Genomic DNA, 25004 nt, shown 5'->3' with positions numbered 1-25004 from the left:
CCATTGTGAAGTAAAGCAAGGCCTGGGTTTGCAAACCTGCAAGGCAGCCTACTGTTAGCCAGGTAAGACTGAAATTAATGGTCATCTCTTTGCAATCACTAACTCAGCAAGCACAAAATAAGTGAAAGTAGCAAATTATTAGGAGACCTTTTCAACTTGCGTCTGACCTTCTTGATTCATTTGCAGAAGTAATTGCCTGTGGAAATTGCTGGGCCTTTATCTGTGGTGCTATTAAAACACTGGTTGGAATGAGGTGGCACAGGCTGCATTGTTAATGGGTTACCATGGGGTTGGAGCTGTTGTTCTTATTCGACAGATGAGAAATAGCTGAAAATAACCTTCTGTCTCCCTGTAAGAATTCTGCTTGTTAAGTGACAGTCACCACCACGGCAGAGGTTTAACGTGGTATAGGAATTTGTGCTATTCTTAGCAAGATATTAAATGAGAGTTTGCAGGCTTTTCTTGTTATAAAATAGGGAATGTTAGGAGGGTTTTATATTCTCTGATTTGGGGGGAATAGCTGTCCAACTTGAGGAATGAGGGTATAGTTCAGTTCAGTTCAGTTGCTCAGTCGTTCCCAACTCTTTGCGACCCCATGAGCTGCCAGGCCTCCCTGTCCGACACCAACTCCTAGAGCCCACCCAAACTCATGCCCATTGAGTTGGTGATGCCATCCAACCATCTCATCCTCTGTTGTCCCCTTCTCTTCCCACCTTCAATCTTTCCCAGCAGCAGGGTCTATTCCAATGAGTCAGTTCTTCACAGTATGTGGCCCAAAGAGGGCATAGTGCAGGCAGGAAATTCAGAGCTGAGTGTAGTATTTCCATTGGTGTCCCAGGCATCAAGGTATCGCTGAACTGTGGGGTTACTCTCTCATTCTCTCCTGGCTTTATTGCCATTGTTCAGTCCAATAAGGTCAGCTGTCTTCATAGCCTCTAGTGCTTCCACAATATGGCCCACTATTTTTTTCCCCCTCTGACCATTCTCTTCCCTTGGGGTAAGGCCTTATGCTTAAAACTTATTAGGGAAATACTGAGGATGAGTATGAGGTAAAGCAGAGCTTCTCAAACTTCAGAGGGCATCAATATTACCTGGAGAGTTTGAAAAAACACAAATTCCTGGACCTCACCCCAGACATTCTGATTCAGTAGGTCTGGGGTGGGCCTGAGAACTTGCATTTCTACCAAATGCCTGTGCCCAAGACCAAACTTTGAGAAGCTCTTGTGCAATATTATGATTCATGGTAAGAAGTGCATGTTTAGTCTTTGTCCCTATCTTTGGCACAGAGCTGCTAAAACCATTACCATTTTCTGTGATGAAAGCAATAAAGGTGTCTCTTGATGTGTTAACGAGGTGACTTGTGGACCCCACCAAAGGATGGAGGCTGGTTGCCAATGGAGCCAACCACGTGATAGAGACTTGGAACTTTCAGTCCCACCCCTGACCTGGGAAAGGAGAGAAACTGGAGATTGAGTTCAGTCACCAGTGATGCAGTCAAGCATGCCTATGTAATGAATCTGCCATCAAATGGATTTGGAATTGGAGAACTTTCAGGTTCGTGAACCCGAATGCTTCCATGTACCACCATGCTAGACCCCAGACTCCACAGGGGCAGAAGTCTCTTTGTTTGGAGCCTCACCCTATATGTGTCTTCATCTGGCTGTTGATTCGTATCCCTTGATATCCTTTGTGATAAACCAGTGATCTAGTGAGTAAACTCTGGGAGTTGGTGATGGACAGGGAGACCTGGCATGCTGCGGTTCATGGGATCACAAAGAGTTGGATACGACTGAGCAACTGAACTGAACTGAGTGAGTAAACGAATTTCCTGGGTTCTCTGAGCCCCTCTAGCAAATGAACTTAATACAAAGAGGATGTAGTGGGACTCTCTGATGTGCAACCAGACAATCAGAAGCACGGGTGACAACCTAGACTTGCACTGGGAACTGAAGTAGAGGGTTGTCTTGGGATTGAGCCCTCAGCTTATTGGAATCTGATGGTCTCAGAAATGAGCTGAATTGTAAGACATCCAGTTGGTGTCAGAGTATTGGTGATGGCATGTGGGGAAAGCGAACCCACACTGTTTGGATCGAGCTGTCTTTGTGCATGCTAAAGTCAGTTGTGTCTGATTCTTCGTGACCCTATGGACTCTAGCCCTCCAGGCTCCTCTGTCCATGGGATTCTCCAGGCAAGAACACTGGAGTAGGTTGCCATTTCCTCCTCCGGGGGATCTTCTTAATCCAGGGATTGAACCCCTGTCTCCTGGATTGGCAGGCAGGTTCTTTACCACTAGCACCACCTGGGAAGCCCAGGTTCTAGTTCTCTTTGTACCTTGTATAATTGAACCTAGACAAACTCACCTTTTTGGAATAGTGTCTTCAAGTGTTAGTCAACGCGTTTACTGAGCACCTACTGAATGCAAAGAAATATGCCTCTGAAGTGACCCCACCACTTCCTGCAATCTGGAAAGTCACTATTTAAGGACAAGCACAAACCTATATACTGCAGGAGGAGGTACCCACACAAAGCCGAGGACTGAGGAGACTGGAGTCAGGGGTGATTGATGGAGGGATGTTCACAGTGGGTGGTTCCAAAGAGGAAACTAAGATTTATTTCCAATCCACCCCATGCCAGCATTGTGGCTGGCATTTATCACGTTAACTCATTGAATCTTCACTGAGACTCTGAGAGGTGGAGATTACCCTCTCCCTTTCATAAATGAGGAAACTGAGGTTCTTATGACTTGAGTTAGTGGCAGGACCAATAATTCAAACCCTCGGTTCCTTCTCTTCGGAGCCTGAGCTGTGTTCACTGAACTATGTTGCTTCCCAGCACATGACTCACTTGAGTATTGAGCTAATGTTTGTTGAATTAAAACATCTGATGATTAACTTAGTGAAGGAACATTTCCAGGAAATAACCTGGAAATGGTCCTTAACCATTCTGCAATTAATCCTTGTTATTTTATATTGAGCATTTATTTTGTACCAGGTACTGTGATAAGCAATTTATATATATTATACCACTTATTTAAAAATAAACCAAAAGGTAATTATTAAAGTCTACTATATATGATGAAATTTAGAGAGGGTGAACCCATCATCCCAAGGTTGGGGGTGGAACCAGGATTCCAAATTGTACCTTTTTGTCTAAAGCACAAACTGTATTCTCCTATGCTGGTTTGATCTGCTGGCATGGCAAGGAGCCTTTACTTCTTTTCCTTCCCTTTGTTGCTACCCATTTCTTCCCAGACAATGAGTTTCATAGCTATGGGCTTCAAGTCACAGGAAATAAGGTTTTGAAAGTTAGTTGCCAGTCACCATGCCAATATAAACATCCTCATGCCCACTCTGTCATTATCCCATTAGAATAAGCAAAAGCAATAACAGCAGCAAAGACCAAAAATACATTAACAAAATTAGATGTGTTGCTGTCATGTGGGCCAGATGACATGAAATAAGAACTATATCTAGTTTCCAGGCCTTATTCCCTACCCTCTCTTCCTGTCTCCACTGCCCCCAACTTGACCACTTATACTTATCCTTCAGTTCTTCCTAATCCACAAGCAGCTTCATTCAGAACCACTCAGTAGTCATTCTGTCAGCTGGTATGTCAAAGTTCTTCAACATTTATAGATTTTAGCGATTCCTTTGAAAGCATCTGTTTGTACACGATGTGCTGGTTTCAGACATGTCTCTTCTGGACTGCCATATTTTCCTGTAATGATAAATTTTGAGTCCACCTGAGGCTCAAATGGTGAAGAATCTGCCCGCAATGCAGGAGACCTGGGTTCAATCCCTGGGTTGGGAAGATCCTCTGGAGGAGGGTATGGCAACCCACTCCAGTATTCTTGCCTGGAGAATCCCATGGACAGAGGAGCCTGGCGGGCTGCAGTCTGTGGGATCGCAAAGAGTTGGACAGGACTGAGAGACTAAGTACAGCACAGCATGCGAGTAAAAGACAGACTCCGTTCAGACTACTGTTCCTCGTTATTGTCTTGAGGAAATGTTCTTGGGTGTGTGTATTCTTTACAGGTGACTACAGGACTTCCCTGGTGGCTCAGATGTAAAGCGTCTGCCTACAATGTGGGAGACCGGGGTTCAATCCCTGGGTTGGGAAGATCTCCTGGAGAAGGAAATGGCAACCCACTCCAGTATTCTCGCCTGGAGAATCCCATGGACAGAGGAGCCTGGTAGACTACAGTCCATGGGGTCTCAAAGAGTCCAACACGACTGAGCAACTTCACTTTCACTTTTTCACAGGACAATGAGCTGTGAGGATAGATACACTGAGGGTCTGTATGTTCCTGCTTCATACTCCAGACACTTTAATACAGTATCCCATTTTCCTAACAATCCAGGGAGGTAAACAGGTATTTTTCCTGCTGTCAGATGAATAGAAATGAAGGGGGAAGGAAGTAATTTGCCTCTGGCCACACAGCTCTTAAGTGGCTGAGCTGACATTTCAACCCAGGAGGGTGTAACTCTGAGGATAGCATCTTTCCTTTAGATAACATTATGGGTGCACAGGTTTCTGCATTCACTGAGCAGGGTTTGCTGGGCTACACCTAACATAGGAAGCAGAAGATTCAAATTCTGAGCTCTTTCTCTGCCTTCTTAGACTCTACTTTCTGTATGTCATTCATGTCGTGGAAGTGGGAAAATGTCTCTGAACTACTTGGAAATCTCAGTGCCTACGTTAGGTGTGTTAATAACCTTCCCTCCAAACTCACCAGCGTAGCTACCCGACTTAATGAGCATTTCGTCCTCATCAGATGGCTGGCTAATGGGGAATTAAGGATCATTAGACTGGTGATTTAGTTTTAAGGGAAATTCATATAATAAGTCTTTTTCCTTTTTATTCAAAAAAAAATGAAGAAATTAAGCCTCATTTTAAAAAAAAGAGCTGTAGTGAGGCATGATCTTAATGGATATTGAATTTTAGGCGCTATCTAGTTTAAAGCAAATTTAGAAAGAGCTTCTATTTCCTCCATTTTTCTTGTTGGTACCTATGAAACCTGGGGGTGCTGCATAGCCAGAGATGAAGAAGCATTAAAGAGGCAAGGAGGGGAGAGAGGGAGAGAGAATGTTATAGTCTATATTCATAAACTGGGCTTTTTATAGATAAGCAACTCTTTCCATCTACCTTTGCACTTAAAAGAAAAAAGAAAAATCAGTGAATACCCAATGTGCTTATATGAAGAGGAAATCAAAACTAATGTTTATGTCCATAGAGTTTGACAACATATTGTAAATTAAAACTTGGATTGTAATAGAAGATAGACTTAGTAGCATGTTTCCCAAAGTTCCCAGGAGTAGCAGCATCACCTGGGCATTTGTTAGAATAAAAACTCTCTAGGGCCCACGTTGGTGGCTCAAATGGTAAAGAATCTGCCTGCAGTGCAGGAGACCCGGGTTCGATTTCTGGGTCGGGAAGATCCCCTGGAGAAGGGAATAGCAACCCTCTCCAGTATTCTTGCCTGGAAAATCCCATGGACAGAGGAGTGTGGTGGGCTACAGTCCATGGGGCCTCAAAGAGTCAGACACGACTGAGCAACTTTCTTTTTTTTTCGGGCCTACCGAATACCTACTGAATCAGAAATTAGAGTTAAGGCCCCCTCAAACTGTTAAAAACCCTGATGAACTTTTTCTGGGTATTAAGAGTACAGAAACAAACATAGGTTTGAGGGTAGAGTCTTCTTTACATTCTAGTTTATTATGTGGAATTCCACACTGAACCAAGTCAGTGTGGATAGACCCATAAACTACCAATAGAGGGCAATGATTTTTAAATGATTACAAAAAGGAAAAAAATTCATATTCTTTCTAAGTTTTGATAGAGATAAGCTTTGCCAGCTGAAGTGGCACCTTATTATTTACAGTTATTTTTCTTCTTGAATTTTGAAGTCCGTTATGCTGTGCAAGTTTGTTTATTAAAAGTTGGAGTGCATTTTCCAACAGAAATAATTTTATGAATAATGACCAACTTCCTGGAGAAGCCTACAAGTCTGTTTAACCCACCGATTATTAGAAGTATGCTGGGGACATCCCTGGCAATCCCATGGTTCAGACTCCGCGCTTCCAATGCAGGGAGTGCAGTTTCAGTCCCTGATTGGGGAACTAAGATCCCACATGCTTCGTGGCACTGCCAAAAAATAAGTAAATCAAACAAAATAAAGAATCAGATTGTTATATTAAAAGTATGCCAGTGAGAGTTGACAGGTCTGCAGAAGCTGGTCACCTGGCATTCCAGAGATGCCCTTCTAACAACAGGACAGTTTCATCCCTTCTTTGCTTCCCCTTGGTAGCAGGTAGGTGAGCTGCACCTGGAGTAGGTGTACCGAAGAGGGACAGGAGAGGGGAAGGGGTGTGGCTCATAACAGTCTGTTATATGTTGCAGAGAATAGTCAGCAGCTTAGGACCTGTGGCCTGTTCAACACTCCTTAGTAGACTCCCTCCTTGAGTATCTTTCTGTCCCGCCAAAGATTCTAGGGGTTGTGCTTCCTCCTTCCTTTTCCATTGCCTTTAATATATTGTGTCCAACTAGGGCTTCCTAATATTTGGGGCTCATAGAACAGACTCTCAGTTTTCCTTCTCCCTTGCCTTTTGAGGAACTGCAAAGAATTTTACCCAGGTGCTAAAAGAAAGCTGGCTAGAAGTTTAAAAGTGTCCTTATTAATGCTGATCCTTCCATCAGCGCGTCCATGGTTGCTGTCACCGCCCTGCTCATCTACTTTTCTCACCTCCCCTCTGCTCTCTCCTCTTTGCCTTTCCTTGTCACTTTGATCTGCTGGAGGAAAGTTAACAAAAAATAAAGAGAGAAAAGTATAAGAAATAGCCCAAGAAAATGTTCTTAAAATGAAGGGCATAAATTCTTGGGTTGAAAGGGCTTATTGAAAGCCTAGCACAATGGATGGAACCTGAACCAGAGCAAATGGTACATCTTTATGCATTTTTAGAACATTGTAAAAAATGAATTTCTAGAGAGGAGAAATAAAACAGGTTCAGTATGAAAGAGGAAGGGTCTGAATACTTTTGACTTCTCAACAGCAAGACAATGGGGAAATGCTCCCCAAATTCTGGGAGAAATGATTTCTAATCTAAAATTATACACCCAGACAAATTATTAACTGAGTATGAGTCAACATGTTAGGTCTCAAAGGTTTTTCTCCCTTATAGCCCTTCTCAGAAAGCTATTAGAGGATGTCTTTGACCAACAAAAAGGAATAAGCCGAAACAGCAGAAGACACAAGATGCAGAAATCAAAGGCTCAGACTCAATAGGTGGAGTGACTTCCTGGGTGGACACGTCCACACAGCTGACAATGAAACAGTTCAGAAGCCTCCAGGGAGGACTTCTTTGAGGAAATGAGGTGGATAGATGAACTAATGGGTTTTAATATATTAAGAAGAGACATATTTATCTGTGGGAGAGTCTGGAGTCAAATTAGCGACAGCTAAACCAAGCAAATGAGAAGACAAAGTCTATTATTAGAAAACATTGCAGGAAAGGAAAAGTAACCACTGTTGCCACGTGAAATGTAACCACAAGACTTACTGTGACTGGCATTCATCCAGTTATAATATAAACAGATAATTGTCTAACCAAAATGATGGTATATTTTGGGAGGGTGGGACAATGGGAAAATGTATTGGGTTTGAGTATGAGATTGGAAGTAGGGGAAGGGGAAGTGAGTGGAAGCTAAATTCTCAGAGGTCAGTGGCTAACACCTGAAACTGAAGTATCTGGACACGGCAATCTGAGCGTGATATTCAAATGCGGAGATCAGTAGTGAAGCAATCAGCTACTTGAGAGTGGGTGCTTCTGCAGAAGAGGAGACAGGGTGAAAAGGAGGCCGAGGGGACTAAGGATTTTATGAAATCTTAGCCACTTAATTCTTTAAACAGTGTGTATGTATAATGTATACAAAAAGAATTACTAAACTTTCTAAAGAGAGACGAAAACTTTTGCTGCCTTTTCTCCCAAAGTCCATGCAAAGATTTCTAATTAAAGGTCAGAGAATATCATTTTATTTTCCTCTGGGTGGGACACAGAGCTTTGGTGTGATAGAAAGTTAACTGTTTTTTTTGTTTGTTTGTTTGTTTTTTTAACCTGCTCTTATCCAAATTCACATTTTGGGTTGGGGTTGGGAAAGGCCCTCTTACTTCTTTCCCTCTTGGGAGGACCCAACTGATCGACACTGAGAGTCACCCAGGGCGCTCTCTGCACTGTGGAGTTTAGCTCTGACAGCGACATGACAGTCTCCCTCTCTCCCTCCCCACATCTCATTCAAACATGTGTTCAAGTCATAGCTGGACTTCAAGTCTTCCAGTTCGATTTTGAGTATTTAAGGGCAAAATACGTCATATATAGACATCAGTAAATAAAATACACATGTTCAAAACATATAACTGTTGGACCATAAAGATGGCTGAGCACCAAAGAATTGATGCTTTTGAACTGTGGTGCTGGAGAAGACTCTTGAGAGTCCCTTGGACTGCAAGGAGATCAAACCAGTCAGTTCTAAAGGAAATCAGTCCTGATTCACTGGAAGGACTGATGCTGAAGCTCCAATACTTTGGCCACTCCTGATGTGAAGAGCCGACTCACTGGAAAAGACCCTGATGCTGGGAAAGAGTGAGGGCAAGAGGAAAAGGGGGTGACAGAGGGTGAGACGGTTGGATGGCATCGACTCAATGGATATGAGTTTGTGCAAACTCCAGGAGACAGTGAAGGACAAGGAAGCCTGGCATGCTTCAGTCCATGGGGTTGCAAAGAGTCAGACACAACTGAACAACAATAAACCCCACTTCACATAAAATTAGAGAAGGGACATTGAGAGAAGAAGTATCCATTTTTAATAACGATATTTCATAATAGTAATAATAATTGAATAAGGTCCTCCTGCTTATTTAACTTCTATGCAGAGTACATCATGAGAAACGCTGGGCTGGAAGAAGCACAAGCTGGAATCAAGATTGCTGGGAGAAATATCAATAACCTTAGATATGCAGATGACACCACCCTTATGGCAGAAAGTGAAGGGGAGCTAAAAAGCCTCTTGATGAAAGTGAAAATGGAGAGTGAAAAAGTTGGCTTAAAGCTCAATATTCAGAAAACGAAGATCATGGCATCTGGTCCCGTCACTTCATGGGAAATAGATGGGTAAACAGTGGAAACAGTGTCAGACTTTACTTTTGGGGCTCCAAAATCACTGCAGATGGTGACTGCAGCCATGAAAAATTAAAAGATGCTTACTTCTTGGAAGGAAAGTTATGATGAACCTAGATAGCATATTCAAAAGCAGAGACATTACTTTGCCAACAAAGGTCCGTCTAGTCAAGGCTATGGTTTTTCCTGTGGTCATGTATGGATGTGAGAGTTGGACTGTGAAGAAAGCTGAGTGCCGAAGAATTGACGCTTTTGAACTGTGGTGTTGGAGAAGACTCTTGAGAGTCCCTTGGACTGCAAGGAGAGCCAACCAGTCCATTCTGAAGGAGATCAGCCCTGGGATTTCTTTGGAAGGAATGATTTTGAAGCTGAAACTCCAGTACTTTGGCCACCTCATGCGAAGAGTTGACTCATTGGAAAAGACTCTGATGCTGGGAGGGATTGGGGGCAGGAGGAGAAGGGGATGACAGAGGATGAGATGGGTGGATGGCATCACTGACTCGATGGACGTGAGTCTGAGTGAACTCCGGGAGTTGGTGATGGACAGGGAGGCCTGGAGTGCTGCGATTCATGGGGTTGCAAAGAGTCAGACACAACTGAGTGACTGGACTGAACTGAACTGAAAGGTCTTCCTGTGGAGCCTTAACCTTCCAGAATGCCTCAGAAGCAGGCAGGGGTGGGAAGAGTGGGCATCACTGCCTTAACTGACCAGCACACCAGTTTCTCAGACCTGCCCCTGGTTCTCAGATCATGGACAAGAGAGCTATTCTGATTGTATTAATTTGTTGTAACTCTGTTTTTAAGCTTCAGGATTCAATTAACTTTTGGCAGCCGTTCTGAGAAAGGCACGTCTACTCGGCGTGGATGACCTCTGGTTCATGGTGGACCAGAAAACCGAGCTGAAGCAGGACTGCCATGCAGGCTCGTTGAGTGAGAGTCAGACTCCCTGGGAACCAAACTGTCCTTGATCACGCTTGGTGGCATCACTGGACAGGAGGAGCTATGGCCCCTCTTGTGTTTGAGGTTATTTACGAGCTTAGAAGAGCTGGCGTCTGCATTCTTCAGGTTGGATGATTTCTGCTTTTCATCTGGCTCCTTTTGTTCACATGGGCACCACTCCTGGCACCTTTCCAGAGCTGGTAGCATGCTTTCCCATCCTCATTTACAATTCTTGTTGGATAGATTTGTGTCTTCAGTTTTCCAGGCACCCGTGTCCAATGCTGCCAGACAGATTTAACTGAAGATTTCCTTCCCTTCCCTCTATATCTCTGCCTTTCTTTTATTTTCCCTCCCTTAGTCTGTCAACCCAAGGAAGATTATTCAAAAGAAATGATTGAGGTGTGTCTGTACAATGGGTTATATTCATTGGTAGAGAGGAATGAACTGTTGATACACGCAACAGTGTGGCTGGACCTGAGGGGCATTTTACTCAGTGAAAAAAGCCAGTATCAAAAGCTCACGTACTGTATGATCCTATTTCTATGATGTTCTTGAGATGACGTAATTATCAAAAGGGAGAAGGGATTAGTGGTTGCCGGGGGAGTGAGTATAAAGGGGTAGCAAAAGGGAGGTGGCTGTGGTGATGGGAGAGTTCTGTATTTTGATTGTGGTGCTTGGTACACATGAATGTACACACGTGATCAAATGATGCAGAACTATAGCTATACTCTGTAACAATGTAAGTCATTCAGTTTTTCTGTTATCCTCCAGTTATATAAGCTGTAACCAGTGAGGCAATTAGATGAAGGGTACACACATGGATCTCTCTACTGTCTTTACAGCTTTCTGTGAATTTATAATTATTTTTAAGGTAACACTTTTTTTCTTAATAAAACAAATTATTGATACATGCAACAACATGGATCAATCTCAGACTAATTAGACTGAATGAAATAAGCCAGGCAAAAAAGGAAACAGAAGAAAATACAGATAATTAGACTACATCAAAACTAAAACCTTTAATGCTGGGAACCATACCATCAAGAAAGTGAAAAGACAACCCACATGATATGAGACAGTATTTGCAAATCGTATCTGATAAAGGATTTATATCTAGAATATATTAATAACTTAGTAATAATAAGACAAGTCCAGTTGAAAAATGGGCATAGGATTTGAGTGGACATTCTTCGAAGAAAACATGCCAATGATCATTAAGCACATTGAAAGATGTTTAACATCATCACTCATGTGAGAAATGCAAACCAAAGCTTCAGAGAGAGAGCAGTTTACACTCACTAGGTTGGCAATAATCAAAAAGCCAGGTGATGACAAGTGCTGATAAGGATATGGAGCCCTGTGGAGCCCACACACGCCACTGGTGGGAATGTAAAATGGTGCGGCTACTTTGGAGGGTAGTTTGGAAGTGGTTCAAAGTGTTAAACATAATTACCGTATGACACAGTAATTTTACTCCAAAATAATTGAGAACATGTTCAGACAAAAGCTTGGACACAAGTGTTCATAGCAGCACTATTTATCAGTAGAAAGGCCCCAAGGCCTATGAACTGATGCATGGATAAATGAAATATCGAATATCCATCCCATAGAACATTAGTCAACAATAAAAAGGGATGAAGTACTGATCCATGCTACAGCATGGATGAACCTTGAAAACATTATTCTAAATGAAAGAAGCTAGTTACAGGAGGCCACATATATTATTTAATTTGTATGAAATGTCCAGAATAGGCAAATCTATAGGGACAGAAAGTAGATTTTCAGTTGCCTAGGGGTAGGGGATTAGGGAGGAAATGAGGAATGACTAATAATGGGAACAGGGTTTCCTTTGGTGAAGCATGAAAATATTCTAAACTTAGATTGTGGTCATGATTGCTCAGCTCTAGCAATGTACTAAAAGCCACTGAACTGTACACTTTAAATGGAGGTATTGTATGGTGTTTAAAGAGAGTATATACCATATGATTCCATTTATATAAAATATTTTAAAATGCAAGCTAGTCTATAGAAAGCATCAGCAGTTTCTTGGGGATAGAAGGGTCAGGGGGATTATAAATGGACATGACCAAATTTTTAGGGGTGATGGATATGCTACTGTCTTGACTGTGCCAATTGTTTCATGGGTGTATATGTGTCAGAACCCACGAAGTTGTGTACTTTAACATGTACAGTTTATTGTATTTCAGTTCACTCAGTTGTGTCCGACTCTTTGCAACCCCATGAATCGCAGCACGCCAGGACTCCCTGTCCATCACCAACTCCCGGGGTCCACCCAAACCCATGTCCATCGAGTCGGTGATGCCATCCAACCATCTCATCCTCTGTCGTCCCCTTGTCCTCCTGACCTCAATCTTTCCCAGCATCAGGGTCTTTTCCAATGAGTCGGCTCTCCGCATCAGGTAGCCAAAGTATTGGAGTTTCAGCATCAAAATCAGTCCTATCAATGAACACCCAGGACTGACCTCCTTTAGGATGGACTGGTTGATCTCCTTGTAGTCCAAGGGACTCGCAAAAGTCTTCTCCAGCACCACAGTTCAAAAGCATCAATTCTTCGGCGCTCAGCTTTCTTTATAGTCCAACTCTCACATCCATACGTGACCACTGGAAAAGCCATAGCCTTGACTAGACGGACCTTTGTTGACAAAGTCATGTCTCTGCTTTTGAATATGCTGTCATTGTATTTCAGTCACTTCTTTTTTAAAATAAGCCATAGCAAAAACATATGTACTTCACTAATGTGGCAAACACATTTGTTGGGCACTAGCGTAGCACTAGCTCCCAGGGTTTCATGGCAAGGAAAAGCTGAGTCCAGCCTGCAGGACTACCCTGTGAGGGCGCAGGCGAGCACGAATACGATTGCAAAATGATATGTACAGCCTGAGCTCGACAGAAACACAGTCTCTGACTTGGGATTTTTTGGCTTTCCAGTGGTGAAAAATTGATATGCCTTCAGAAACTGTACTTCCAGTTTTGAATTTGATTTTTTCCTGGGCTCGTGATGCACAGAGTGACTCCCTCAGGACGCTGGGCAAGTGCAGTGAGTTGCAGGTCCTAGTCAGCCACACCATCGTAAAGGGAGACAACCATCTTGCTTTTCACTTTCAGGACAGTATTTAACAAATTACGTACAATATTTCACACTTTATTATAAAATAGGCTTTGTGTTACATTGCCCAACTGTAAGCTAATGTATGTGTTCTGAGCATGTCTAAGGTAATTAGGCTGAGCTGCGATTCATGGGGTCGCAAAGAGTCGGACACGACTGAGCGACTGATCTGATGATGCTCGGTAGGTTACATGTATAAGTGCATTTTTAACTTAAGATATTTCCAACTTGTGATGGGTTTATCTGGATGCAATGTATGATAAAGCTGAGTTAGATTTGTATGCTTGGGGAGTCTCATAGTCACCCTTGTGGGGACGGATGGAGGGGAGGAGTGTTGGGGAGGCTTCCTGGAAGAGGTAGCACTTGAGCTTAGCATCCAAAGGCAGATACAGGTTACACGTAGAATGTGGGGTTTTCTGATGACATAATGGTCCTCCTCCACGACACTTACGTAGGGGGAGCAGCAGTAGCACGTAGTATGTGCTTGTTACATCTCAGAGGGGACCTGACTTTCTTCTGTTCACATCAAGGCCATGCTTTTCCCCCAGGAGCCACATCACAATGCAGTGGCATGCTGGGTTAACACGCAAGATCTAACATCCTTCAGTGCCCTCGGCAGGCTTACCATTATTTAATTATTTGTGATTCCATTTTTAAAGTCTGTCTTCTTGCCGTGTTGTTTGCTGTGTGAGAGCCGGGACTGAGTGACACATTCCCCATCCTGTCTCTGGCAGGTAGTGTAGTTGACAGCTCAGTTTTTAAAAGATGATTTGCTGATAGATTTGGATTTGGGTTTCCCTGGAGAAGGAAATGGCAACCCACTCCAGTATTCTTGCCTGGAAAACACCATGGATGGAGGAGCCTGGGAGGCTATAGTCCATGTGGTCACAAAGAGTCGGACATGACTGAGCGACTTCGATCCTTGGATTTGGGCCAGTACAGAGCATATAAGAATACATTCAACTAGCGGCTTCAGGCATGGCTCAGACTTTTTGTGACAATTATACGTGAAGCAGTTCAACCGTCCTGTCCTCAGCCTGCACCGCTATCTGTATCCTGGTTCTGGCCCCAGTCATGTCAGTTCCCTTCACCCTCTCTCTGCCTCCCACAAGTCTCAACTAGTGGCCTGATATTTGGAGACTCTTTCTCTGGGTCCAATCTCAGAGTCTCCTGGGCTGAGCTTCTCCTGAGAAGGTCAGGACCGTCTGCTCTGGAGCAGGCCATTCTGGCCATCGGCCTGCTTTGGGCAAGTTTGGCTTTCTTGGGTCCTATTCAGGGACCACTCACGTGCGTCTTTTTCTCTTCCTCTTGCCGCTAGCCCTCCTCTATGCCACCATCTTTGGGAATGTGACGACCATTTTCCAACAGATGTACGCCAACACCAACAGGTACCATGAGATGCTCAACAGTGTCCGGGACTTCCTGAAGCTCTACCAGGTGCCCAAGGGGCTGAGTGAGCGAGTCATGGATTACATCGTGTCCACCTGGTCCATGTCCAGAGGCATTGACACGGAGAAGGTAAGGAGGTGATGGGCTCAGGTAAACCACTCACCCCTCAGCCATCCCAGGGATTCCTGAGCTTCACCTCGGACAGTTCTGACACCTGGATGTGCATCTGAACTCACCTGGATGTAGTTTTGGAATCCCAGGTCCCACCTCCAGAAACTTTGATTGCTTGCCCATCAACCTTTCTGAAGGACCGGCGATTAAGAGAGATTATCAACTGGTAAGGCAGATTGTATCAGTATCTCCTGAAGAGGAGATGGACTAGCAGTCTGTCTATGGCAGGATTTCCTTATCAGCTGATACACTGGTAAGAATCAGGGCCACCCAGGGTGAGATGACCAGTATTACTGATTTTCCTTTCACCTCAGGGCTCAAGATGACATATCTCTGCTGCTAATCCACTTTCGATTCAAAGTTTCCAATTCAGATTTTTGATATGTTGTCCATGCGTGAATTTTGATTTTCAGAATATTGCGCTACACTATAATTTGTTTTGGGGCTTCCCTGGTGGCTCAGACGGTTAAGAATCTGCCTATCATGCAGGTGACCCCAGTTCAGTCCTGAGTTGGGAAGATCGCCTAGAGAACGGCACGGCAACCCACTCCAGTATTCTTTTCTCAGAAATCCCATGGACAGAGGAGCCTGGCGGACTACAGTCCTTGGGGTGGCAAAGAGTTGAACGCGACTGAGAGACTAACCCATGATTTGTCTTGATGACTGAGTTTTTAAATCTCCTTAAATTTTGTGTCCAAGGCTATTGCTTTACTCTAGTCTTGGCCCTGATGGGACTCCCAGGATGTGGTCATTAAAAACGGGTTTCCAGTCATCATCCTGGACCTTTGGAATCAGAATTTTGTGAGGAGGGATGAGGTGGGATAGAGATGGAAAATCTGCATTTTGAACAAGGGTCCTGTTCATTAGACAAGTCTGGGAGATACCGACCAAGGGCTTTTACTTAATAAGCAGTTGATTTGACCAGAGCATCCCTTAGGCTCTTTTCTAGACGTTCCTGTGAATTAGAAATAGCAATAGATCCCTACCAGTCTCCAAAAGTTGCATTATTCTACATGCATTCCAATAAACTGAAGAAAATTTGGTGGTGCTGGAAAGAACAAAGATATTTGAGAATGATCATTTGTGAATGATCTCCTTTGTAATATTTTCTTTGAGCAAAGATGTAATCCTAGGTTAGTTTTTCTCTGCTTCTTCAGTCTTTGGAATGGCTTTTCTCTCTTTAATCACCATTCCCTAAGTATTCAGGGAATTCTGATTCCTTCCCTTGTTAGAGTGAGGCAAACAATGATATTACTGTTGAAAAATACCTTATGACACCTTCAAAGCCAAACTCAGTGTCTTGCGAGTCCGCTCTTCACACTCTGGTCTTTCTCCATTAGAAGGGTCCCTTGAGAGTTGACAGTTTAAATGGAAAAATTTAACTAAATTTAACTGATCCCAACTTCAAAGGGAGGATACTTTGATTTTGTTGAATATCTGCTGTAATAATAGCAATAACGAAACCATACCACATACCAGCTGCTGCTGCTGCTAAGTCGCTTCAGTTGTGTCCGACTCTGTGCGACCCCATAGATGGCAGCCCACCAGGCTCCCCCATGCCTGGGATTCTCCAGGCAAGAACACTGGAGTGGGTTGCCATTTCTTTCTCCAATGCATGAAAGTGAAAGGGAAGTCGTTTAGTCATGTCCGACTCTTTGCGATCCCATGGGCTGCAGCCTACCAGGCTCCTCCGTCCATGGGATTTTCCAGGTGAGAGTACTGGAGTGGGGTGCCATTGCCTTCTCTGAATATACCAGCTAGCATGTCTTAAAGTTGTATTAAGAGCAGATACTTAACTGCACTTCTGGCCGTGCGTTCCTGCTTCACATGCTTCACAACTACCCTGGAGAGGGAACTGTCCTCAGGTATGAGGACCCAGCAGCCCAGTTAACTTTATTAATTGCCCCCAGTCACAGAGTTGAGAATGGCAAAGTCTGGATTTGAACCCAGTTTTGTCTGACTTCAAAGCTTGTGCTTTTTCCTACTACTGCTTTTAAAAAAACAACAACTGTAAAACACAGACTGGAGGGAAGGACGAGTCCGGATGGGGGTGCCCTCCTCTCTCAGACGGGCAGGCATTGGTTGGGAGGGATGTCATCTCTGGCTTTGCTCACCACTGGCCCCACCGCTCCTGTTTTTCTATTCTGCTGTCTCAATCCGGCCCCTGGAGGTTCTGTGGGTGCCTGGCAGCTGATGGAGCAGAAAGGAACTTGGATCGCTCAGCCCTGAGGCTCCTTTTCCCAGGGGCCAGGATGCCTTTGTAAATCGGGTTGTCCGGAAAGAAGCCCTCTTCTGCCCTCACTGCAAGGCTGGGCTGGGCGGCTGCCCCTGGGAGACAGCACTCATCAGCTCTGCTCCTCCCTTCCCCTGCCTGCTGTCTCCCTGGAGGCTCTGGGATTTCCCTAGGTCCTGATCCAAATGGAAGAGGAAGTATTGTGGCAATTCAGGGCAGAACCCAGCCCGGCCTGGGGTGGCTGCTCTTCCTTGGCAGGGAATTGCTGAGGAGAGAGAGCCAGTCCCAAGGCCCTGTCTCTGCCCCACCACCTCCATTCCAGACTGGAATGGTCAGTGATGACCGGGGCGTCTAGGGGATGTGTGTGCAGTGGAAGGGTGGGAGTGCTGGGCAAGTCTGACGTTAACAGTAGTTAGCTGACGACTTTGGACCTTAGACCATCATGGGTCCCTCTGAGCTTCAATTTCCTTGTCTGTGACACATGGAAACTAGATGACTTGTAAGGCTAAGGCTGACCTCTATGATCCTTTAGACTCTGACGTCCAGAACTTCAGAAGCGTCCCTCAGGCTGACCTGCTGCTCTGCTGTGATGGTACCATCAGAAGTGAGAGCCCTTGTGCATTGAGCCCCGTCACATGCATCAAACCAAGTCTTTGATACTGCAGCGCATGGAATCTTCCAAAGAATTCTATACACAAGTTAGAACAAGAAGACTTGGGGAAGTAGAGCTTTAAGTTCACATGACTCGAACAGGTGGAAGCCAGGAATCCAGATCTGCTTCATCCCGAAGCCTGTTCCCGCACCTGTGCTTTATCCATCCTGCCCCCACCACCCCTTTCCCCCAGGGAGGCTCCATGAACCTCCATGGTGGCATCTCCTCGGGGATTCTGAGGCCTTAGAGACCAGCAAGAATTTTCTCTCCTCAAACCAAGCAGAAGGGCAGGCAACCCAGGAAGACGACAGGGTCTCAAGCTGGTAGCCTCCCCCAGAGAGAGGCGTTCAGGAGCCCCCGCTGGTGTAGGACCGAGGCGAGGACGATGGGGGTGCTGGTGGCTGAGAGGGTCTGTCATTTCTCCGCCCACTCCAGTGCCCTCTCCTCCTCACACGTGCTTTCCCTGGGCTCTGGGAACAGGGCCCATGAATAAAACATTGTCTCCATGCCTCTGCTGGCAAAGCTCAGCCTGAGGGAAGGGAAATATTGAAAGGTGAACTCACCTGGAGAGCAAATCTTAGTTTCAGACCACTGGGCACAGTTTCGACATGACAAGCAAGTGTTCCCCGCTCCCTGGTGTTCTGCTTAGAGAGAGAGGATCCAAATTAAATCTGCCTTTTCCAGGAGTCTTGTTTTAATGAGTCTGAAGGAGGGGGAGTACTTAACGAGCACTCTGCCTAAGCATTGGCCATCTGATTTTCCCCTGCCTCGGTCAGTCCTCCAGCCCCGCTCCAGGGAACATGCTCGCTTCCTTGGCATCCTGCCACGGCAGAGCAGCAGAGGGGACTTGCGTTTATTGAGTGCCTTGCTGGGGCCACGAGGTGTCGCAAGGTGTAGATACCAGGTGCACTGGTAGATATACTTTAATTTAATCCTCATAGTGAAAGTGAAAGTCGCTCAGTCGTGTCTGACTCTTTGCAACCCCATGGACTATACAGTCTATGGGATTCTCCAGGCCTGAATACTGGAGTGGGTAGCCAGTCCCTTCTCCAGGGGATCTTCCCAGCCCAGGGATTGAACCCAGGTATCCCGCATTGCAGGTGGATTCTTTACCAACTGAGCTATGAGGGAAGCCCTTAATCCTCATAAGGCAGTGATGAAAATGAAAGTGTTAGTCACTCAGTCATGTCCGACTCTTTAAGACCCCATGGACTATAGCCCACCAGACTCCTCTGTCCATGGAATTCTCCAGGCAAGAATACTGAAATGGGTTGCCATTCCGTTTTCCAGGGGATCCTCCTGACCCAGGGATCGAACCCAGGTCTCCTGCATTGCAGACAGAGTCTTTACCAACTGAGCCACCAAGGAAACCCAATGTTAGCAGTGTGCTTTTTTAAAATTTTTTAACAGCAGAAACAACACAGGGAGCCCAGCCTAGCTCTCTGTGATGATCTAGAGGTGTGGGATCCAGGGAGGGGAGGGAGACTCACCAGGGAGGGGAATGTACTTACAATTAGGCTGATTCGCATTGTTGTACAGAAGAAACGGGCTTCCCAGGCGGTGCTAGTGGTAAAGAACCGGCCTGCCAATGCAGGAGACATAAGAGATGTGAGTTTGATCCCTGGGTTTGGAAAACCCCCTGGAGGAAGGTATGGCAACCCACTCTAGTATTCTGGCCTGGAGAATCCCATGGACAGAGGAGCCTGGTGGGCTACAGTCCACAGGGTCACAAAGACTTGGACATGATACACGCAGCAGAAACTAACTCAACATTGTAAAGCAATTTTCCTCCAGTTAAAAAATAGATTAAAAAAATAAAGAGGAAAAAAGAGAAACTGAAGTGTAGCGCAGTGAAGAGAGGGAGGAACTGAGATTCCAAGTGTTGGGCCCCCTCTTTCCAAAGCAGAGCTCAGGGCGTGCAGAGCGGGTGGGTGGAGCAGCACTGTTCCGGACAAGGGGAGGTTGAAGTTGGGTTTGAAAGAGGCTGTGGGACTTCGGGATGTGGAGGTGAGCACCAGGAGCACGGGCAGGTGGTTTGTGCTGAGGTGGAGGAGCAAGGGTGGGGAAGTGACCAGTACCGCCAGGAGATGTCTTCACTGAGCACATTTGATGTTATGCCCCCAGTTTTGTTCACAGGCTAGGATGAGAGAAAGGGTTATTTTAGGAACACTCCTGCTTTCTCAGGAAAAGTCCACTTGGAGGTGTCCCCTTGCATTACTTCATGCTTGCTACGTAAGGGGCCCATGAATGGTTTCTTGCAAAAATTTAGTCCAGAGAAGTTTTTCTCCCCATAGGAAAGACTGAGAAATTTTTATTTATTTGGGAGGTGAGACCCACATGGCCTCTTACAGTTCCCAGTTTGCCTTGAGTTCCTTGAGAGCCAAAGTGCAAGCCCTTTGGTTTTGGGCAGGTGTATCATATAGGAAGTGCTTGGTATCTAAACTGGGCTCTGGAGTGAGCCTGCCTAGTCAGAGAATCCAGCTCTGCCATTTCCTGGTTGTGCAACTTTGGGCAAGCTATTGATCATCCCCGGGCCTCAGTTTTCTCATCTGTGAAATGGTACCACAATAGCACTTAACGCCAGAACTTATGTGAGGATTCAATTAGCTGGTGTCTGTAAGACTTGAAAACGTAAGATCACACCTCTCCTGACTTTCCTTCTACTGTCCTCCTCCATCGTTCTCCTCAGCACTTACTGCTGAATTTTACTCCTTTTGCTTTTTATTTGTCCCCTCCCACTAGTAAGTCACACAAAGGCAGGGCGTTCTGTTTGCTGCCTACATCCTCAGAGCCTAGAATGATCCCTGGCATACACTAAGGTGTTCGGTAGCTAAGTATGGAATGAATGAATGACTCCAAAGTGCTTAGTAACGCCTAAGGAAGTGCTCAGTAAATATCACTTCATATCTCTCTTCGAATCAGTCCACCTTCAGTCCATCAGCAGACCATGGCAGCTGTATCTTCAAAATATGTTCAGGATTTGATTACTTCTCCCTGGCTCCCCTGGCAGCATCCCAGTCCGAGTCCCCTGCCCGCTTCCCGGAGCCCTGCAGGAGTGGGCTAACCCAACTCCTGGGCTCCACTCCTGCCATCCGACAGTCAGGGCCCACTAATTCCACTCTGAAGCTGCCACAATCCTCTTAAAATATAGAGGCTCCCCATCCCTCCCCTGCTCAGAGTCTCCCAATGTGTCCCCATCCTACTCAGCATCAAAATCAAAGTCTTTTCATAATATAAGTCTCCACATCCTCTCAAGCTTGTCATCCTCCTGTAACCCCCTCTCACACCCCCAGCTTTCCCCTCATTCACATGGGCTGTTGCTCAGGTCCTCTCACAGCCTTTGCGACTCTGCTGGAATGTTCTTTTATAGGGCTCCCTCTGACACATTACGCAGATGTCACTGTGTTTGTCACCTACTCAGGGAGCCGTTCCTGGATTTCCAGAGGGTCTCATGTACTCCCAGCCCCTTGACTCTCAAGTCCCTGACCTGAGCATTTAGCACAGATTTGGGGGCCCCTGTCTCTCTCCCACAGGGACTGTGGCTGTCTTGTCCACTGGTGCCTTGAAGAGTGTGGTCTAGTCTAGTGGGTGTCGCTTTGGCCCCTGGGGAGCTGAGAGAGCAGCGAGCTGGAGGCCACTGCACGGATCCTGACGTGTTTTCTTCCTGTGCTTGGCCAGGTCCTGCAGATCTGCCCCAAGGACATGAGAGCGGACATCTGCGTGCACCTGAACCGCAAGGTCTTCAAGGAGCACCCGGCCTTCCGGCTGGCCAGCGACGGCTGCCTGCGGGCACTGGCCATGGAGTTCCAGACGGTGCACTGCGCCCCCGGGGACCTCATCTACCACGCGGGGGAGAGCGTCGACAGCCTGTGCTTCGTGGTCTCCGGCTCCCTGGAGGTGATCCAGGATGACGAGGTGGTGGCCATTCTAGGTAGGTACTGCCTTTGCTGGGTGGAGGCTTCCTGGCGGCTTGGCTTTGCTGCCTCCTTCAACCAGAGATGGCTTCACAGGGCTGGCCCAGTGGTTAGCATCCAGGCATCTATCCAACAAACACATGTCTGAGTGCCTGTCTTGTGTCAGGTGATGTTTGAAGCACTCAGGATCCTTCAATGACAAAAATGATTTTTTTGTCCTCCAGGAGCTCTGCTGGGGGAGGAACAATAAGCAGACATTTGAATATAATGGCAGGGACACCTGCCTAGGATTCAAGTATTGGGGGTGGCTTCCTGGAAGAAATGACACCTAAGTTGAAAGCTAAAAATTGAGCATGAGTTAACACAGAAAAGAGAAGGGACACAGGAGTAGTCTAAGCAGAGGGGAAGGCATGTGTGAAATCACTACAGAGAGAGAGCAAGCATGATTCATTTGTACAACCGTCAGTACTCAGAATGGCTTGGAACACACACAGCAAGGAGGGGCATGGTGAGAGGTGAGGTCAGGAAGGGAGCTGAGCTCTAGGCAGATTGTGTCAGGCTCTGGAAGCCAGATTAAGGACTGGGATGTTATATTGAGGAGCCATGAAGGGCTTCAAGCGAGAGAAAGGCATGATCAGATCTGCACTTTAGAAAGATGATAGTAGTTGCCGAGTTAATTGAAGAGGGAAGGCGGTGAGTAGAGAGATGAAGCTGGAGACTTGTTATCTAGGGGCAAACTGGTGGTGCCCTAAACTGTTACTTGTGCTGGGCAGATACAGAGGAGCAAGTGGAGTTGACATATTTAAGAAATAGAATCAACAGCTCCTGATGGTGGCTTGGCTGTGGGGGAGAAGGAAGTCGATGGATGAGGACTACTGGTGTGCCGTGCACTGTGATAGGGAGTGTGTCGGGGGAGCAGGGGCATGGGGGAACACGTGCGTATTTGGTGCTTGAGCACCCGTGGCCTTGGAGAGACTCATCCGGTTGCTGGTGGCAGCTGCAGAACCCCTCTTTAGGGGGCATATCTGCCTCTGAGGGGGCAAGCCACCACAGTAATACCCACCATGTATGGTCATCTATTCTGTACCAGGCGTTTCACATACGGATCCTCAGTTCATCTTTACAGTAACCCTACAAAGTGATTTTATTATCAGCATTGTGTAGGTGAGACAATGAAAGCTCAGAGAGGTTGGAGAAGTTTCCTAGGACCTCAGGGTTGATGAGGTCCATGGAGTCAGCATCTTGGAGTGCCTCAAACTCTCGAACCTCGGCTCTGATCCACTGAGCAATACTGCAGTCCTGATGGTAACATATGTGGTTTGCTGGCTCATTCAGTTTGCCAGACACTGGTACACATTGTGGACTTTTTTTTTTTTTTTTTAATCTTTGGGTGTGCTTTCTTAGGAAACTGAGACAGGGAGAGATTGTTACACTGAATTTGAGTTGAGATTCAAACTAAGTATCCAGACATAGATAGTATTTTTCCTTAAAGCCTGAACTTTGTTTCTGCTTGATTTGGGAGTATATGCTATCCAGCCTCTTTTCTCCCCTGGCTCTGAGTCAACTTGCCCTCTTAATTACATTCCACTCAGGGTAACCCAAAGATGCTCGGTATTCCTTTAGCATATGCTGGCAGATGGTGGGAGGGAGACTGAGATAGAGATTCAGCAGGGGATGGAGGCTGAAACTTCGTTCAAGTCAATTTTGGATTCTTAGTACGGCAACCCATTCCAGTACTCTTTCCTGGAAAATCCCATGGATGGAGGAGCCTGGTAGGCTGCAGTCCATAGGGTCACTAAGAGTCGGGCACGACTGAGCGACTTCACTTTCACTTCTCACTTTTCATGCATTGGAGAAGGAAATGGCAACCCACTCCAGTGTTCTTGCCTGGAGAAACCCAGGGACAGAGGAGCCTAGTAGGCTGCCGTCTCTGGAGTCGCACAGAGTCGGACACGACTGAAGCGACTTAGCAGCAGCAGTACCCACTGAACTCTGCAGAGTTGTTCTGTCCCTTACCTTCCTCATTGACAGAGATGTCAGATTTGATTGTGCATAAGGAACAGCACACACCAAGGGTTCAGTTCAGTTCAGTCCAGTCGCTCAGTCGTGTCTGACTCTTTGCGACCCCATGAATCGCAGCACGCCAGGCCTCCCTGTCCATCACCAACTTCCAGAGTTCACTCAGACTCATGTCCATTGAGTCAGTGATGCCATCCAGCCATCTCATCCTCTGTCATCCCCTTCTCTTCCTGCCCCCAATCCCTCCCAGCATCAGAGTCCTTTCCAATGAGTCAACTCTTCACATGAGGTGGCCAAAGTACTGGAGTTTCAGCCTTAGCATCATTCCTTCCAAAGAAATCCCAGGGCTGATCTCCTTCAGAATGGACTGGCCAACAAAGGTCCATCTAGTCAAGGCTATGGTTTTTCCAGTGGTCATGTATGGAAGTGAGAGTTGGACTGTGAAGAAAGCTGAGTGCCGAAGAATTGATGCTTTTGAACTGTGGTGTTGGAGAAGACTCTTGAGAGTCCCTTGGAGATCCAACCAGTCCACAAAGGGTTAAACCATTGCTTTAGTATTGCTGCAGGGAAGACATTTATCTCTACCTTTAATACTAATCAGTGTCCCCAGTAAAGAGGACTTTCCTTCAGTGATAACTCTCTGGACATTTGCCTAGCTGAGAAGAAGGGTAACTAGCAACTAGTGGGCTCTCTCTTGAATTTGAATTTGAGTTGATCATTTGGTGTAGGGTGTCTTTCACCCATTTCCCTCCCTGATAACTTCCCATATGCATTTCCGAGGAGTGTAGCCTCAGACCAGTACCACCCCCCTTATACACTCATACTCAGGGCTTCCTAATCAGCCCTCACCCCCACCCCAAGCTAAACCGCTGCACTATTAGGGGTTGGATTTGGCCACCTAGGCATGGAGGTAGGAAGAGCTGCAGAGAGTGAGGAAGGCAAAAGGTTACTTCCCAGCTCCATCTCATATCCCCTCAGCCTGGACCTCTTTTGGGGAAGCAACCAGAGCTTGGGCTTCCCAGATGCACGGGGTAAAGAATCTACCTGCCAATGCAGGAGACATAAGAGACATGGATTCAATCCCTGGGTTGGGAAGATCCCCTGGAATGGGAAATGGCAGCCCGTTCCAGTATTCTCGCTGAAGAATTCCATGGACAAAGGAGCCTGGTGGACTACAATCCATGGGGCTACAAAGAGTCAGACGCAGCTGAGCATACACACACAACCAGATTTGGTTCATTGTTGACTTCCTTGGTCAACTGACTGCTTCTCCGGGTCCAGCCCTCTGCCTTGGGCCCTCTTGGGCATCCTGCCAGCTCCAGCTGGCAATGTGGATAAGACCTCTGAAATAGCTTAGCAGCTTCAGATTCAACGTGGTGGTTTCCCTCAG

General features: G+C 46.1%; 1 protein-coding gene across 2 annotated transcripts in view; it reads left to right on the top strand.

Moving 5' to 3' along the window:
- Window positions 1-25004, top strand: part of KCNH1 (potassium voltage-gated channel subfamily H member 1) — a 432755-nt gene that overhangs the window by 278035 nt on the left and 129716 nt on the right. The window contains exons 8-10 of one of the 2 annotated variants that reach the window (XM_045165647.1): window positions 14555-14754; window positions 17562-17633; window positions 21360-21612. In XM_045165647.1, coding sequence (XP_045021582.1) covers window positions 14555-14754; window positions 17562-17633; window positions 21360-21612 — 525 coding nt within the window. The remainder of the gene's footprint in view (window positions 1-14554; window positions 14755-17561; window positions 17634-21359; window positions 21613-25004) is intronic. The other variant, XM_045165648.1, reaches the window with a different exon arrangement.

This window comes from Bubalus bubalis, chromosome 5 (assembly GCF_019923935.1).
Source record: "Bubalus bubalis isolate 160015118507 breed Murrah chromosome 5, NDDB_SH_1, whole genome shotgun sequence".
In the NCBI taxonomy this organism is placed as follows: Eukaryota; Metazoa; Chordata; class Mammalia; order Artiodactyla; family Bovidae; genus Bubalus; species Bubalus bubalis.
Note: the sequence above shows the minus strand (reverse complement) of the source record. Positions and strands in the feature narration are given on the sequence as shown.